Source organism: Oncorhynchus mykiss, chromosome 16 (assembly GCF_057628025.1).
Source record: "Oncorhynchus mykiss isolate SJ-2025 chromosome 16, ASM5762802v1, whole genome shotgun sequence".
Lineage (NCBI taxonomy): Eukaryota > Metazoa > Chordata > Actinopteri > Salmoniformes > Salmonidae > Oncorhynchus > Oncorhynchus mykiss.
Genome location: NC_143037.1, coordinates 40565341 through 40581671, shown reverse-complemented (window position 1 = coordinate 40581671; position 16331 = coordinate 40565341). Strand labels below are relative to the sequence as shown.

Sequence of the window (16331 nt, the reverse complement as noted above, 5' to 3'; positions counted from 1 at the left end):
GGGGGGAAGAGAGAGCAGGGAACAAGACTCAGTGTGTCTGAGGAGTATATTGTAGCCTGAAGCTGGTCCAGCTGCATGTGCTCCGAGTCACTGTTAAACTCTTGACATTTTCCCAGCATCTTTTCCTGCTTGTCTCCCATATGGTCTATTCCTGGATACCAAGGCAGGCGCCTCCGCCCCCAGGGGAAGTCTAGATGTCCTATCCTGGGAGGGAGAGACAAAGCCCCTGGCTGTGTTCAGTTAAGGGGGGTCAGTAATGGGAAATGTGTGGAACACTGCCTCAGATCTGAATTCAAGGTTGAATTAAAGGAATTTTACAAGGTAATACCCTCACCACAGCTTTGAGGAGTCACAGTTGAACTTTCTTCCCAAAAGCAGTTTTTATTGGTCACTTTTGAATGTGAATCTATTAAATTTCCTACCTAACCGCCTATTATTTGTCACTCTCATACATTGTTATAAAAATGTTTTTTAAACTACTATTAATAGTATCCTCAATATCATGAAGATGGTTCCTATTTGGCACATTTCTATCACATCGCTTGTTCTGTACCTGTTTCCTCTGTTTTCCATAACTACAACCTTTTGCCACTACTATGTTTCATATCTGGCCTTTGTATCGGGCCAAATAATATATATTTTTAAATGTCTCAAGTTACCTACTGACAACAATTCCCAATCCTAACATGAGGATTGATTGATATTTGGTCCTTTACTTCCTGGCTTGCTAACTCCTACACACTATAGGGATAGTTCACCCAGATGACGTATTGCTTTTCTTACCCTTTAAGCAGTCCATGCTTTGGTTGTTTTACTTTTTAGGATTTTGTGGCACAAATCCAACATAAGTCAATGGTACCTCTTGGTATATTAGCATTTTTGCACTTCATTTCCAAATCATCTACTGTATATGCAACGTCAATGACACAATCAATTTTTAGATACTTTAGGATGATTTGGACATGATGTACATTTTGTACTGTCATTTTGTAATTTGGGTGAACTATCCCTTTAAATACAGACAGCTTTCACTTAGCCTTTTTTCCAGGAGCAACCTCCCTAAAGGGAAGAAGTTTGTAAGTCCCACATATTGTACTTGAATATACAGCACTTCATTTTGGTTACTTTCCCTTTTTGTCTGTGATATGGCCCATGTTTTGTTCTTTCCTGTTTATAGATTATGCCCACACTGGGCACAAATCTGTCCTTGGTCAAACTGCATTTTTTTTTTTGTTTACCATATGCAGACAACTATGTTCTATTTGAGTTCATGCTAATGTGTGTTTGGATGTAGAAAGACAAAGTGGTAGGAGGGTGCCCCTTAACACTGATAATCATTTGAAAAATACTAGCTTTGAGAATGTGGCTCATTCATTTACATCGTTGAAACAATTCACAAAGACAACCGGTGTAAAATATAGTGTTTATTAATATATCATATATGTACATTGTAGTATAATAAATCTTTATCACAGAAATCTGTGATGTTGATTTGCAACATTTGAAATTTGAAAAGGAGCATAAAAGTAGACATAAGGTAACAAATTGACATGAATTTATTGTACACATTTTGCAATGGCATTCTCAAACTCCAGCCTCAAACTCCATTGAAAATCTATGGTTTGAATTGAAGAGGGCAGTCCATAGGCGCAGACATCATGGAAAGTATTTTTTTTTAAATAGGGGTGTCAATAATTTTGACACCTATCTTTTTTAGATGGTTTATTATTACCTGTAAATAAATACAAATATTGAGCAATTGTATTAGTGTAAAATAATAGAATTGCCCCCTTTTTTTTTGCATACAATATACTATAGCTCAGTATTTGTATTATGTATCTCATATAGTCTTTTTTTGCTCATCTTGCTCATCTGAAGTGTGACAATTTTGGTCGTGACTATCTTTCTCACTCTCCTCGCACTTTCTCAGGGTTTCTCTCATCTCATATTTGGTCTCTATGATCTCTGTCTGTCGTCTCTGTCATATTTTTTCAATGTATAGAAACCCATGGTGAGTGGTTTTTTAGTATGGTTATATGTCACTGTGTCTGGTATGCTTTGATAACCAGTACTGTCTGGAAGCCCAGCTACAGATCCTCAGTTTCATCCAAACCCTCTCCCTGTGTTCAGTCTACTTCACACAGGACCTAAGTAAGTTGATTAAAAGGAGTAAATTGTACTGTGGTTAAAGCAGGAGGGGTTCAGTTGTAAACACACAAACGGGGATCTGGAAACAGACACAACTGGAGGGGTGGAAAGAGAGGGTTAGGGAAAGAGAGTTGGGGGTGAATACCTGCAAGGGCCGTCTGGAGGGAGCAACACATTTACAACAACAAGACATAGCCTGGCCTGCTGTTTTCAGTCTACCGAGGTAGGAGGGGAAAGAGAGGAAAAGGGGGTTGGAGTAAGGGAGTGAGAGACTGGGTTTGGAGGCACATCAAGAATTTGCCTTTTAAGGGGTACGGTCTCCAAGTCCTGCGAGTTCACATGCAGCAGCCAAAACACTGAACAGGATAAACAAAGAACACCGAAAAGACAGAGGAAAAAACAAAGCAAGAATAATACTAATGTTATTCTCACTCTAGTATAAAGGGCCTCTTTTGGGAGCAGTCGCAAAGTGTGAGAATGGGTAAGAGTAAGTGAACTTTGTCTACTCTAAGGTCTAGACAAAATGATAGAGGTTTAGAGTAGATGGATGGCCATAGCAGCACTTCTGACCACTTCAACTCTGCTGGAAGTATTTGGAATTGATGTTGCAAGTTCCACGTTTGTAAGTAGCATAGGGAGAGGAGACAGCCTCCACGCTAAGAGGTCTGTGTCTTTTAGAGCATCTAAACTGCAACTATATTGTGGTTTTGTTGCTTTGTGAACCCATTTCTAGACAATACATGCAATGTCTGGCAAAATGACTGTGTATGTGTGAGCAGGAAACAGAGACGGTTTCAGAGCGAGAAAGGGAGGGAGAAACAGAGCGTTATTGTATATGCGTATGAGAGAAGAGAGTTAGTTAGAGGGAAAGAGAGAGGGTAACCGTTTGTGCCTGGGAGAGAGGGAACGAAGGAGAGAGACCATATATGTACTGTATGTCTATATGTGAGTATTTGAAATGGGTGGATGCATATGTCTGTGTGAGACAGAAGGAGAGGAGGGAGAGAACGTATATCCTCTGGCCCTTGGCGAGTGTGCGTGAGGCTGAATGGGAGCCAGGAAAAGGGGAAGGGCCTCGTGTCCGCCGACAAAAACAGCTGCCTGAGAGTACGCAGGAAAACAGTGTCTGGTAGAGTATAGGGAGCAGGGGACAGGGAAAGAGAGGACAGGAGAGAAAGAGAGCACCAGGGCCCACATCTCTATATGGGTTGCGCCCTGAGTGCGGAGCCTTGCTGTGGGGAGGAAGCGGAGCCTGTGCCCTTAGTGAGAGGGTCACTGAAGCGCCGAGGTCCAGAGAGATCCAACAGCGTCAAGATGAAGCTGACCAAGGTGAGTGTCTGGGTGGGCTTGTCTAGGGGCCACAGCTGGTCCAATACAAAAGAGCTGTATTTTAGGAAACCTTGCACATCATGCATGATATACTCATACATTTGAGTGCATGTGTTTGGTCTGTGTATATTAGCGTGCTTGTTTCTTTGAGTTGTGTCTGGTGTCTGTGCCCATGTTTGGGTGCAGGGTTTGAATTACTCAGGGTTATAGAGGGATGGCTACCCCCATAAAAAATCATGCCCCCCTCATCAGAATGGAAATTGTCAAAGAAAGAGACGTCGGGCACCCCCAAGAGTCTGTGTATAATTGGAACCCTGTTTGGGTACATGAGTGTTATTGTACTCCATGGTTACAGCACATGCTGTGGAGCGTGGGAATGCTTAGCCCCCGGGACGACGTCAGTCTATTGCATCCAACTGACCCGTCAGTATGGGTGTGGTCAAAATGGATCATCCTCTTTTCATGCTCTCAAGCTATTCATTTACATTATTATTGACCTATCACAGAGCTGATGTACAGTATTGGTGGCCTATTTGGAATTGATTTCATTTTGACTGGTTTGGCTGCAGCTGTGAATGTCAAAAATGCTCCATGAACAGATAAGCATGGAAGAGATATCATTGACTTCTTAATAAATACACTTCACAACAGTGTCCTTCTGGCCGATGCCTGTTTTCCTGTTGCTAGAATGGCAATGCTTTTTATTGGGTGCCAAAGGCAAGGTGGTGGTTATACTGGTGATTGTTTTTAAGCCTCACAGGTTATGTGCAATGAGTCATGATGCGTCACAGCTTTGTTATACTGCTGGCTACAGTACATCCTATGAGTGGGCTGGCTGTGTTATCTTAGAGAAGCTCCATTAATGGCTTATAGTATTCAATTACTTGGCAACCAAAAGAAAAACACAATTTGCTGTAGCCGAATGCACAACAGGGATCAAAGCCAGAGGTGTAATTTCTGCGATTGAATCTATCGTGATATGATACTCACTCTTTCAAAGCCTATCTTGATCACCAGAGAACATTGTGATATTGGCTTATGATCCCCTCACCCTAAGCCAGAGCTGGGCAGCTCTCCATCTCTTGAATGTGAAGATAGAGTACAACAACAGTGACTTGATTGGAATAGATGGCTAGATATTCCTCTTGTTCCACCTGTTACAGCTGTAACACACAGCGGTTCTGCAGGCTCAGATTACTCATCCCTTCAAAGGTCAAAAGAAAATGGTTTGAATTCCTTAAAGAACCAACGACGCTTGAAACTGGCACTGCCTTACAGCGACCATATTCCACAGGCATTTTCTACACACCCAACACAGAAAAGAGCATTGGAGGATCAAGGGTAAAAATAGCCTCTACGATCCATAATGCTCACTCAGACACAGACACAAATACACACCGTTCCACTGGCACACATAACCACAAACTCACTCACATGGAAACTCACTCACTTCCTGTTATCTGTGGTCAAACTTTAGTCAAACCCCAGGGAAGCTTTGACTAGACATGACTCCTCTGGTTTAGAACAAACCTGTTACCAGTACTTGAGGAATGTTTGTGTGTATGGGGCAGCGTATGAGATGAAAGTAGAGAAATGGGAAAAGGAAATGTCTTTCCTTTTTCCAAAACCTGCCACCCCAATAAATCCCAGACCCACCCATTTAAATAACAGAACCTCTGAAGATAATATTGTATGCAAAAGAGTGTTTTGAAAGAGTAGGAAATGTTTTGGGAATGAGCTGGAATTTGGCAGGGAGAGTAGGGAGGGCACATAAAGTAAGTGGGATATGATTCAGCATTGTATTACGCTCATGGAAAATTAATGTAAATATTCCCAAGATAAATACAACCCCAAAGAGACCCTAGCTTTGTTTACTCTCGTGCGTATGTATTCATAGTCTCTCTCTCTCTTTCTCTCTCTTTCTCTTTCCGTCTGTACAGCTGTACCTTATCAACATTTGGCTTAGCGCTGTCTTACACAATCATTCCTCAAGCAATACAGCTCCCCCTTCACTCCCTTTTCCCCCACCCCATTTCCTCTTGGCCAATGTTCCCACTCTCAAAACCTTTTTCATTTACCTCCATGCTGCTCCATGCATTTCCCCTATTCCACAAAGTGTTACATCCTTTGTATTTAGAGAACTTAAGCTAAAAGCAGTATTTTATTTTAGAGGTATCATTCTATATGTTCAGTACTGATGAGGATCAGTGAGGCTCATTCAGACTTAGTTTCTCAGTATCTCTGCACAGTTAAAGTTGTAATGATGGGAGGCAGTTCTGCCTGATTTGCTCTCGACACAGGCTTATTCGACCCCCTATTTGAGGTTCAAAAGCTGTTGCTCCCCCCTCTCTATTGTAGTTGTCTCTGTACATATATCCTTCTTTGTAAATAACTACACATGTCCATCCGCAGGTTAGCGTTTTTCATCGTGAATCTTCCTCGGGAGGCAGCTCTGCAGAGTGGTCACTTGCTGGCACATTTTGAAAGTCATAAAATCTGATTTGAAACCTAACCCTAACCTTAACCACGGTGCTGACCCAAATGCCTATCCCTAACAAATTTTTTTTCATGAATGTTTACAATTTTGCAGCTGCTATCTCAGGGGAAATCTCTCAGTTCTGCCTCCAGGACAAGACTCATTGACAATGAACATCAACCTGTTGTCCATCCATGTCTATGTGTATTTGAGGATGTGACAATAAAATTTGTTCTAGGGCCAATTCAACAGCTGTAATCAAATCCCCATCCCTCATCTATCCCCCAACCCTACCCTCCTCTCCAAGTCCCAGACTCCAAGCATCTTGTCAGCTCGAGGAAGTACCCCTGTATTTTGTTAAACTCTCCTGTGGCCTTCCTGCCCCTCCCTCCCCCTCTCCTCCACTCCTCTCCAATAGAAAAAAAGCTACAGACAAATAAACGTCCCTGGTCCCTCCGTTTTCACATGAGCCGGAAATTCCATGGCGCTTAGGCCTTTTTTACGGCTGGACTGAATTACCCTATGTGTTGTTCTGGGATTCCTGTGAGTTACATTCAAATGATGTAGTGGTTAGATAAACGTAGGTCCCGAACGCAGATATACTCAGTCATTATAGTCATGTTTCTAATAATGTATTTACTCTCCTATTTAGGAATAGTCCTAAATCCTGTCAAGGTCACAGATTATTGGTATTTATCACTATTCTCTTGAGCATTATGGCATTTAATAGTTTCATCTTGGCTTCTAGTTGGCTGGGTAGAAATATCTACATAATGCTTCCATCTATCCCATCCTTTCAGATCAACAGAGGTGGCTGGGGAATAGGGGCTAGGAGTTGATTTGGAACTCACAAGACCACCTCTGGATTGTGTGAAAATGTGCTACGCCACAGAACTGACGCACTTGCACACTACCTGTTGCACCTCTCTCTTCCCCCCACGTGGTGTAGCTCTTGTGCTATTGGTAACATGACACAAGTTTGGCCCACCTTTATTATGTCAATGTCTAATCTTGCAACCTGTGTGCATGCATTAAAACGTGTGTGTGTGCGTGCCTGTGTGCGAGAGAGAGAGAGAGAGAGAGAGAGAGAGAGAGAGAGAGAGAGAGAGAGAGAGAGAGAGAGAGAGAGAGAGAGAGAGAGAGAGAGAGAGAGAGAGAGAGAGAGAGAGAGAGAGAGAGAGAGAGAGAGAGAGAGAGAGAGAGAGAGAGAGAGAGAGAGAGAGAGAGAGAGAGAGAGAGAGAGTCAGAGAGGGCTACAAAACCACAGAGGTGCCTTTTGGTGGGATTGTGTCTGGAGAGTATTTACAAGTTTGGATCTATAATTGTCTACCACAATTATACATAAACAACCATAACAGTTTAGAAAATTCGTGATGATAAACATGCAATGTTAGAACCATTTTGACTTGCCCCCAGAAAATACATATCTAATTCCCAATCCTGGGGAAATTTCTTCACTCTCCCCTCCCAGATCTGACCAATCACAGAGTGGAATTCCAGTCATTCAATTCCACAATAGCCTTTCCTTTAATGGCTCCACCCACAGCGACAGAGCAGAGGGGAGACTAAAAGAAACAAGGCAACCTTTAGTTGCAAACTATGTTTTGAGGACTTTTTGGAGATGTAAGAGAACTTTTGAACTAAAAAGTCTAACTCGGACCTATGCCTCGAGGCGTAGATTTAAAGGAAAAAGAAATGAATAAGGTAAGAAAATAATGGAGAAGTAATTATTATTGAAATGTATTTTTATTGTAGGACTAGTATTACATAGTACTCCTTATGGTCAATCAAATAATGCAAATTCGTGAGGGAATCAAAGTGTTACATTGAGGTGTGGGGGACTGTGCAAGCATCATCGTTGACAGTATTCATCCCATTAATTTGCGCACGCTGCGCTTGCCCTCTCCCTCGAAATGTTGTCATGTTGACATCATTAGCTATAGTCTCTTGTCGAATGTTCCAGTGCTGTTAGTTTTTTTTATAAACAATTATCTTTTTCTGTAAATGTTTTTGCGCGGTTAGATTAGTGGATTAGTCATCTTTCCAAACTCGCTTGTTCTTTGACAGTACACCCTAGTCGAAAGTTACACAGCTGCACATCGGACAGGGTTATTTGTCCGACTGAATGAGATATTCGAGACTCTTCCACAAGGTAATCATCCTCTGGTGAACTATATTCAATTGAAATGATAAAGTACTAATATTGTCGTTTTACTATGTGATTAATATCCTCGCCTTAGTGGAGTCTATTTGCCCAATTACGGTATAATCCGATGTCATAGCAGGCTAATTGTGAAGTATTTTTGCAGGTCTGATACAGAAAGCCTAAAAGGAAAGTGGTTAAATCATCTGACTCCATGCGCACCCCTCCCCTCCCGTCACACCCCTCCCCTCCCATCCCCAATGTGTTCTGTGTTCATTACTGCGTCATAGCAATTTCCCAATCCTTTACCATTATTATGATTTTGTGAAAGTGTATTTTGATCTCCTTAGGTGTGTGTGTGTTTGTGTGTCCGTCTGTGTTTGCGGGTGTGTGAACTTAATGACAAATGTCAATTTGAATAACCAGGTGGTGATGGTAAACCAGGTAGTTTGTGTGTGTGTGTGTGCTTTCTTGCATGTGTTGTGTACAATGTGTGTGTGTGTGTGAGGGGGAGATGTGGATGTGTGCTTTAATCTCCTCCAATATCATATTCCCATGTCAAAAGTTTCTTCCCTGCGGTCTGAACATAATAACACGAGGGAAACCACAGTGAATAGGTAACACGATAACATTGTCCAATCTTTCCTTTGGCAGTGATAACCGTGTTACTGCTAATAGACTGGCGCTGCTGTGTACTGCAGTGACCCGAGCATGTCATTTATCAGTTGATAGATAGGACCCACTCCAGCAGCAGTGTTGTGGTTCAGACTCTGAGGGAGAAAGGAGCAGAGACACAGTAGAACCAGCCCAAGTCTCATCATAGGATTACCTATCTAGGATCAGTTTAGCATTTTAGATCAAAATGAATAAGAATACAATGGAAAGGGGGACCTGATCCTATATCAGCAGTCCTACTCTGAGATATATGAATACGGCCCCTGAACAACAGGATCAGGATTTTGAATGTGAGAGGAGAGGACCCTAGCCAGCGACAGCAGCATTGTGGCTGACCACCAGAGGTTAAAACAGTGAGGAGGGCTACACAGGAAGTGTGTCATGGCGCAGCGCTGACCTCACCACTGGAACAAGCTGTCTCTGTTCCCTCCGCTGCCTGTCCCACCCTTTTGAGACACACTGGCCTTCTGTGGAGGAAGGGACGGAGGCTGCACAGAGAACACACACACACACACACGTGTACACACACAAACACGTACACACACACGCGTGCACATAAACACGTGCACACACATTCAAACACAGACACACACACATCCGCATCTTTAGACTTTCTATTAAGGGAAGGGGAACACAGAGAGAACACACACACAATTATGCACACACACACACACACACACTTGATCTCCATCTGTGACACACTGGCTTTAAATCGAGGGAGGGGGATTGTACTGCAGACCCACACATATACACAAACAACCCCTGTAACAATATGAGTCACAAAGACTCATAGTGGAGAGAAGATGGCATATTACAAATGTTATTATGCTACCGTAATCATTTTACCAGATGGCACATAAAGTATGATGCTCTTGCACTGAACAGTGCTCTGCAGCTCTTCTCCTTCAACTCGTCTCCCTCAGCTGCTGGTGGCCCTCATCCAGCCAGTGCGCCACAACATCAGAGGAGTTGACGTTCAGGTCCAAATACAGCTTCAGTTGTTTAGATATTGGAGTCTAAAGGGAAACCCAAGAGAAGACCTACCCTTATGGAGTATCTCTATAGTCCAGCTGCCTCGGGCCCCTGGCCTCGCTTTAGCCTGGGGTCAGTGGGTCCAGTCCAGAGTGCCACACAATAACCATCATTGTGTAAACTAAATATCAAGCTATTTTTGGAGGGGAAGAGGGAGTCAGAGCATCCAGGGGGTCTGTAGGGATGGATGTGTGTAGCATCTGTGTGTATGGGTTGGCTCCTCCCTTCAATCACGCTTCTGTTCTGGGGGCTTCTGGTAGACGGGGAGAAGGAAAGGGAGGGATTTATTTTCAAAAAGCGGTTCTTTGACTAAGGAACTTCTGGTTTTCTGAGCTGGACGACATAAAAACAAGAGAACAGAACCCTTTTGTGTGCTGAACTGCTGTTAATGCCTGGGGGATGATGGGGGGTGGGGGAAGGGGGGCTGTCCCAGAGCAGACGGGAGACACAGGGACTTGGCGATAAAGGTTGTCCCATTACACTGACTGACTACACAAACAGTCAGGTTTGTGAGGTAGCAACTCACTGGTGTGCACTTGAAGGGTGTTTTTAGGAGAGGAGGGGTTGTAACAGAGAACTGTCTGCAATTTTTTTTAACCCAGAGTCTGAAGTTCTATTTGGGCGGCTAACGAGGTAAGATGTTATGCATGCCCATTTTAGACATACTTTGCCATGAAGGTGAATGGGATATATAGCCTGTTGGTGAACATTGCGAACTTGTAATAATAAATAATGTTTGTATAAATAAAGTACAGTATGAGGAGAATGTTAGCATGTTTTTGAACAAATATGTAAACCAATGGCTGGAGAGCGAAAGATCATGAAAACCACAGACAAACTTTGTAAAGACGGAGGGAAAACCAAGATATTTGGTTTGAATCAACTCAACCAGTCTAAGTTTTCAAGTTGCTGTGTACACTTTGAAAAAGGGGTTTTCGACTGGCCCCATAGGATAACCCTTGGGTATAGATACAACCCTTTTTAGTTACAGGTAAAAAAAACTTTGGGGTAGAACCCTCTGTGGAAAAGGTTCTGCATGGAACCCACAAGGGTTCTACCTGGAACCAAAAAGGAAATAGGTTCTACATAGCACCTTTTTTACTAAGAGTGTAGAAGTTTCACTCGATACCTTTATCTATCTTTTCTCCCCATCTCTCTTTCCATCCATCCTGTCCTCACAGCTCTCATTTGGCAGCTGATTATCCAAAGAGAGCCAATCATTCCTTTTATGTCATACAGAAGGATCCATGAGACACATGTCTCACATGGGGGACATTTTCATTTGTTACACCTAATTGTTATCGTAAGGCCCCAACTTGCACATTGTTTCAACTGAGTGTTTACCAACTGTGTCCGGCTGCTTGTGCTTATGTCAGTATCCAGGTCCATGTTCAGTATTGCACAGTGTTGCGAAGTGTTCTCAATGACTGAAATGCCTCTCTGACAAGTAAAGTAAGGAGTCATGTCAGCTCTTTATCTCTGCAACATTCAGCCCATTGCACCTTTTCTGAACGCATCCCAGGGTATGCAGTCCGTCCGTCTGTTTCTCTGTCTGTCTGCCAGGTGGTCTGTAATGCAGAGTGATCGTGTCTTTAGCAAAAATGTTGTGAAACCATGCCCAGTATGTGTGAAACTGCTTACAGTATTTTACTCACAAACAACAGTAGGCTTGCGGTGAAGTTCATTTGAATTTGAATTTAAAGTCTCTATTTAAACTTGGTTCCCGGGCCACTCCATGGCTGCAGACAGGTAGAAAGTTTCAGAGAGACAGTTGTTTAGTGTCATGCCTGGTATGCTTGGGGTCAGTGGTGAGGTGGGGCCATGGGTGAGGGGGTGGGGTGGGGGGGGGGGGGGGGGTGCCAGCCCTGGGTGTCCACACAGTTGCGTAGTGAACATGGTAAGCACAGTCTCCTGCCAGCTGTCCAAATAGTGCCCAGTCGTAGCGGGAGAGGAGAATGGAAAAGTGTGCAAACAGCCCCTTTACTGAAGAGGAAAAGCACACACTGCCGTAACAAAGGTTCATTATACGTTTCAGTTTGATTTCCGGACCAATGAAAACAGACAGGCTTTGAGCCAGTAGATAGATTGTACTGTACACACACGAACATGGACACTTCTGAGGGCTTACATTAACTGGTGGATTTGCCCTCAGTATATCTGAGTGGGTGTTTCTATGCCTTCATTTTTTCCACAAACATTCTCCATCCTTTCTTTCCTTAGTTCACGACATAGGGAGAGAGAGTGTGTGAATGTGTGTCTGTGTGTACGAGCAGAGCAACCCACATTGGCTTAGTTTACATTGGCTTAGTTACCATGCCATGAAACGTGTAACTCCCATCCCCCTGCAGTCTCATGTTCAAAGCCAATTTCATGTTGTGAAACAAAGTAGGATCATGGGCGTGTTACTAGAAGATTACCTCCGTTATAGGACCAACCATCCAGAGGTTCTGGAGCAGAAATAAGGATCAGCAACACCTGACTGCAAAACTCCTTTCACTCAAACACGCCAACAACCTGCTAGTGTGTGTGCTACTCCCTAAGTACTGAGTTTCTGAATGTGTGTGTACCTGTGTGTTGACAGACGGGCAAGGAAGAGCCCCATGTCTTCAAGGAGAAGACCTTTAGGAAGAGGCGTCAGTGTGGGGTGTGTCGTCAGAGTGTGGACAGCACAGGGTCCTTCTGTCGAGGTGAGTGTCTCTCTCTCTCTGTCTTTCTCAGACTCTCTCTCTTCCACTTCTCTCCCTCTCTCTCCACCCTCCTCCATGGAGGAACCTGTTCAGCTGGCACTCCTGTCAGCTCTAGCTAGCTGTCTCTCTCAGAGCCAACATCCTCCTGACTGTAAGCTGATTATTGTCTAGGGAGCTAGGCTGAGTTAGATCATGTTTTTAACAATGCTACATCAAATACACAAAATTAACCTGGATGATGGAAGCTGACTAATTGCTCCATTCTCATCCTTCTCTCTCCAGTGTGTAAAACAGCCACTCACAAGAAATGCGAGGCAAAGGTAAGACTCCAAACTGATTCACTCCTGCGTAACTTGCCCAACTCTGGAATTATCCTCCCTGTCCCTACCCTATGAGCTAGATGCCACCTTTGAGTAGAGCTGCAGCGGGTTAAGGAAGGCTACAGTTTCTTTCCACTGATGTGAAGGCTTCACTGTTCCATTCCCAGAACGGGGACCGGCCGCACCCAAGCCCCACGCTGCTCCATGTGAAAGGGTCATTGATGGAGGAGTGAATGCCAACTTTGGCCTGGGGCAGGGAGAGACTTGGCAGACTGCGGCGGCGGGCGCCATGCATTATGGAAGAAAGCATGTGGCAGAGATTGCCTTCCAATCTTCGTAGCATCTTTTCCATCTGACGAGAGCATTAGAAGATAAGTGAGGGTGGGTTTGGAAAGTAGCAAATCAATAAAAGTCCATATCCGGTTGTTTTTTCAATATAATTTTCATATTTGATGATTTCTATCTAGGAATGGGCACAAACTCGTCTGCAGTAGACCTGGAATAGTATGTAGGCCACTCTTGTCCTGTGGATTGTAAAGGTCTGGCTGTTTCCTCAAATTAATGCTTTTCGTCAGAGGGATATTATTTCCACATTGTTGTGTTGTTTGTGGCCTGGATGTGTTTGGGTTTGGAGATGATAGCTGCTTAGCTGAGGCTGTCCTGTTGACTGGGGGTGGTCGGTGCCCAGGCAGCGATAGACATCGGTCCTGCCCAGGAAGGGAGAGGCCAGGCCAGCCTCCGGGGGCATGGCCATCTCAACTGTTATCTGGCCTTAAGAGCCAGCGCTGAGGGCTAAAGGGGCTCGCCCATGAAAGCTTGGGATTCAGGAAGCTCTGATCGAAGGAAGCTGCCTGGGGTTTTATTGAAACCACATACAGAAGAGCAAACACAAACCCCAAATACACATGGTACAACATCCGTCTGGCCCTGAGGGTTTTATAAGTTATTGTCCACGAAAATCTGTCTGATTTTAATAAAAAAGACCAGCCTCTGTGTTATGCTAGTGTAATAACCTTAGCTTTATCACAGTCATTGAGAATGAAAGAGAGAGCGAGAGATCGACAGATGGTCAGGTCAGTGTCAGGCCAGGGCCCATTTCCACAAAGCAGGTCCCAACCTGTCCATATACAGATGTACGATCTTAAATTAAGCCAGTTTGCTACAGCAGGAAAACAATCATGCAGCAAGAGGAAATGTGAATTATTATGGGTATTATAATTCATGGAAATAGTTTGAGGTGTTGATACATTTTTTGTTAGGGCAAATCAAGTCTGACATTTTAAAGTGGAAATTACAAACTTTAGAAGCCTTTTTAAATCTTGAATACACTACAAGTTTGCATTTCCTGCTGTACAGGAAAATTCTCAGCAACAAATGAGTGATCAAATTAAGATCCTACATCTGTACTCTTCTTCATTATGATCTAAAAGGTAAAACTGATCCTAGATCAGCACTCCTACTCTGAGAGGCTTTGTGGATAAGGCCCAGATCTGTATTATCACTTGTCACTTTGCATGATGATGAGTTTCTCACACGACTGGCCTATCTGAGTGATGTTTTTTCTAGCCTGAATCTAGGATTACAGGGACTCTGCACAACTATATTCAATGTGCGGGACAACATTGAGGCTATGATTAAGAAGTTAGAGCTCTTCTCTATCTGCATTAACAAGGTCTTTCCATCATTGTATGATTTTTTTGTGTGGAAATGAAGCTTACGGACAATGTCAAATGTGATATAGCGAAGCACCGGAGTGAGTCTGGTGCACAATTACGCAGGTACTTTCCCGAAACGGATGACACAAACAACTGGATTCGTTATCCCTTTCATGCCCTGCCTCCAGTCCACTTACCGATATCTGAACAAGAGAGCCTCATTGAAATTGCAACAAACGGTTCTGTGAAAATTTGCGTGGCAAATCGCGCTGTTAAGACACTGATGCCCTTTGCAACCATGTACCTATGTGAGAGTGGATTCTCGGCCCTCACTAGCATGAAAACTAAATACAGGCACAGACTGTGTGTGGGTAATGATTTAAGACTGAGACTCTTTCCAATACAACCCAACACTGCAGAGTTATGAGCATCCTTTCAAGCACACCCTTCTCATTAACCTGTTGTGAGTTATTCACAATGTTCGATGAACAATAAGGTTTTATATGTAAGATGGTTAAATAAAGAGCAAAATGAGTTATTATTATTATATTATTATTTGTGCCCTGGTCCTATAAGAGCTCTTTGTCAATACCCACGAGCCGGGTTGTGACAAAATCTCACACTCATTCTTATGTTTAATAAATGTATCGTATAGTGTGTGTGTGGCAGGGTTACAATAATGGCAAAAAAAAACTACATTTGAGAGTGCGCTGACCATGGTGCTAGAGGGGGTACACAGCTGGAGGTTGAATGTTTGAAGGGGTACAGGACTATAAAAAGTTTGGGAACCATTGACATAGACTGACCAAATGAATCCAGGTGAAAACAATGATCCCTTATTGATGTCACTTGTTAAATCCACTTCATTCAGTGTAGATGAAGGGGAGGAGCCAGGTTAAAGAATGATTTTTAAGCCTTGAGACAATTGAGACATGGATTGTGTAAGTGTGCCATTCAGAGGGTAACTGGGCAAGACAAAATATTGAAGTGCCTTTGAACAGGGTATGGTAGTAGGTGCCAGGTGCACCGGTTTGTGTCAAGAACTGCAACGCTGCTGGGTTTTTCTCGCTCAACAGTTTCCTGTGTGTATCAAGAATGGACCACCACCCAATGGACATCCAGCCAACTTGACACAACTGTTTGAAGCATTGGAGTCAAAATGGGCCACCATCCTTGTGGAACGCGTTCGACACCTTGTAGAGTCCATGCCCTGACGAATTGGGGCTTTTCTGAGGGCAAAAGGGGGGTGCAACTCAATATTAGGAAGGTGTTCCTAATGTTTGGTATACTCAGTGTGTATCTTATCACCATAGGAACACGTTTAAGGTTAACAAATAATGTGACAAATATTAGAGTGATGAAATCTTACCTGCTTCGATGACATCTGCTTTGTCAGTCCAAGAGATTTTTAACTTGGGCAGAAGGATTGCAGCAGCAATAAGTTAGGGATCTTCCTTCATTCCTCCAAAGCGCTTTCAGAGACCCTCTCATGAGTGGTAGGGACATCTTGCACGATGCTTCCAGCCTCTTAAGTTTTGATTGTAGCGATAAGATCACCGGCAGCAGCCAGTGTTCAAAGCCTCCACCTGCCGTCACCACAGGCCTCATCACGGTTAAGAAGGCTATTTCTGTAGGACTCAGCCTGTAAAGACATAAGCACATTTTAACACCTGTTAGAATAGTCATAGTTCATGGACAATCATTTTTTTATAAATAAATTACATACATTTATATGTTATCATGGCAGATATATCTTTGCTTGTTTAATGGTTCCTTGGTCCGCCTGTTTTTGCGTGCTGAGGTGAGGTTATTGTAGACCGTCATCTTAGATGGAGGTTCCCTCTGAACAAAAATATTCCGTCTATG

General features: G+C 43.4%; 1 protein-coding gene across 9 annotated transcripts in view; it reads left to right on the top strand.

Annotated features, from left to right (window-relative positions):
* The first annotated feature begins 2229 nt into the window (after window positions 1–2229).
* The window catches only part of tns2a (tensin 2a), a 53617-nt gene continuing 39515 nt past the window's right edge, over window positions 2230–16331 (top strand). For 2 of the 9 annotated variants that reach the window (XM_090202631.1, XM_090202630.1), the window contains exons 1-4: window positions 7504–7657; window positions 8021–8105; window positions 12385–12490; window positions 12773–12810. In XM_090202631.1, coding sequence (XP_090058757.1) covers window positions 8079–8105; window positions 12385–12490; window positions 12773–12810 — 171 coding nt within the window. In that variant the 5' untranslated portion in view covers window positions 7504–7657; window positions 8021–8078. Of the gene's footprint in view, window positions 3478–7300; window positions 7658–8020; window positions 8106–9232; window positions 10437–12384; window positions 12491–12772; window positions 12811–13172; window positions 13192–16331 lie in introns of those variants that run through there. The other 7 variants (XM_036946788.2, XM_036946787.2, XM_090202632.1 and 4 more) reach the window with 5 other exon arrangements.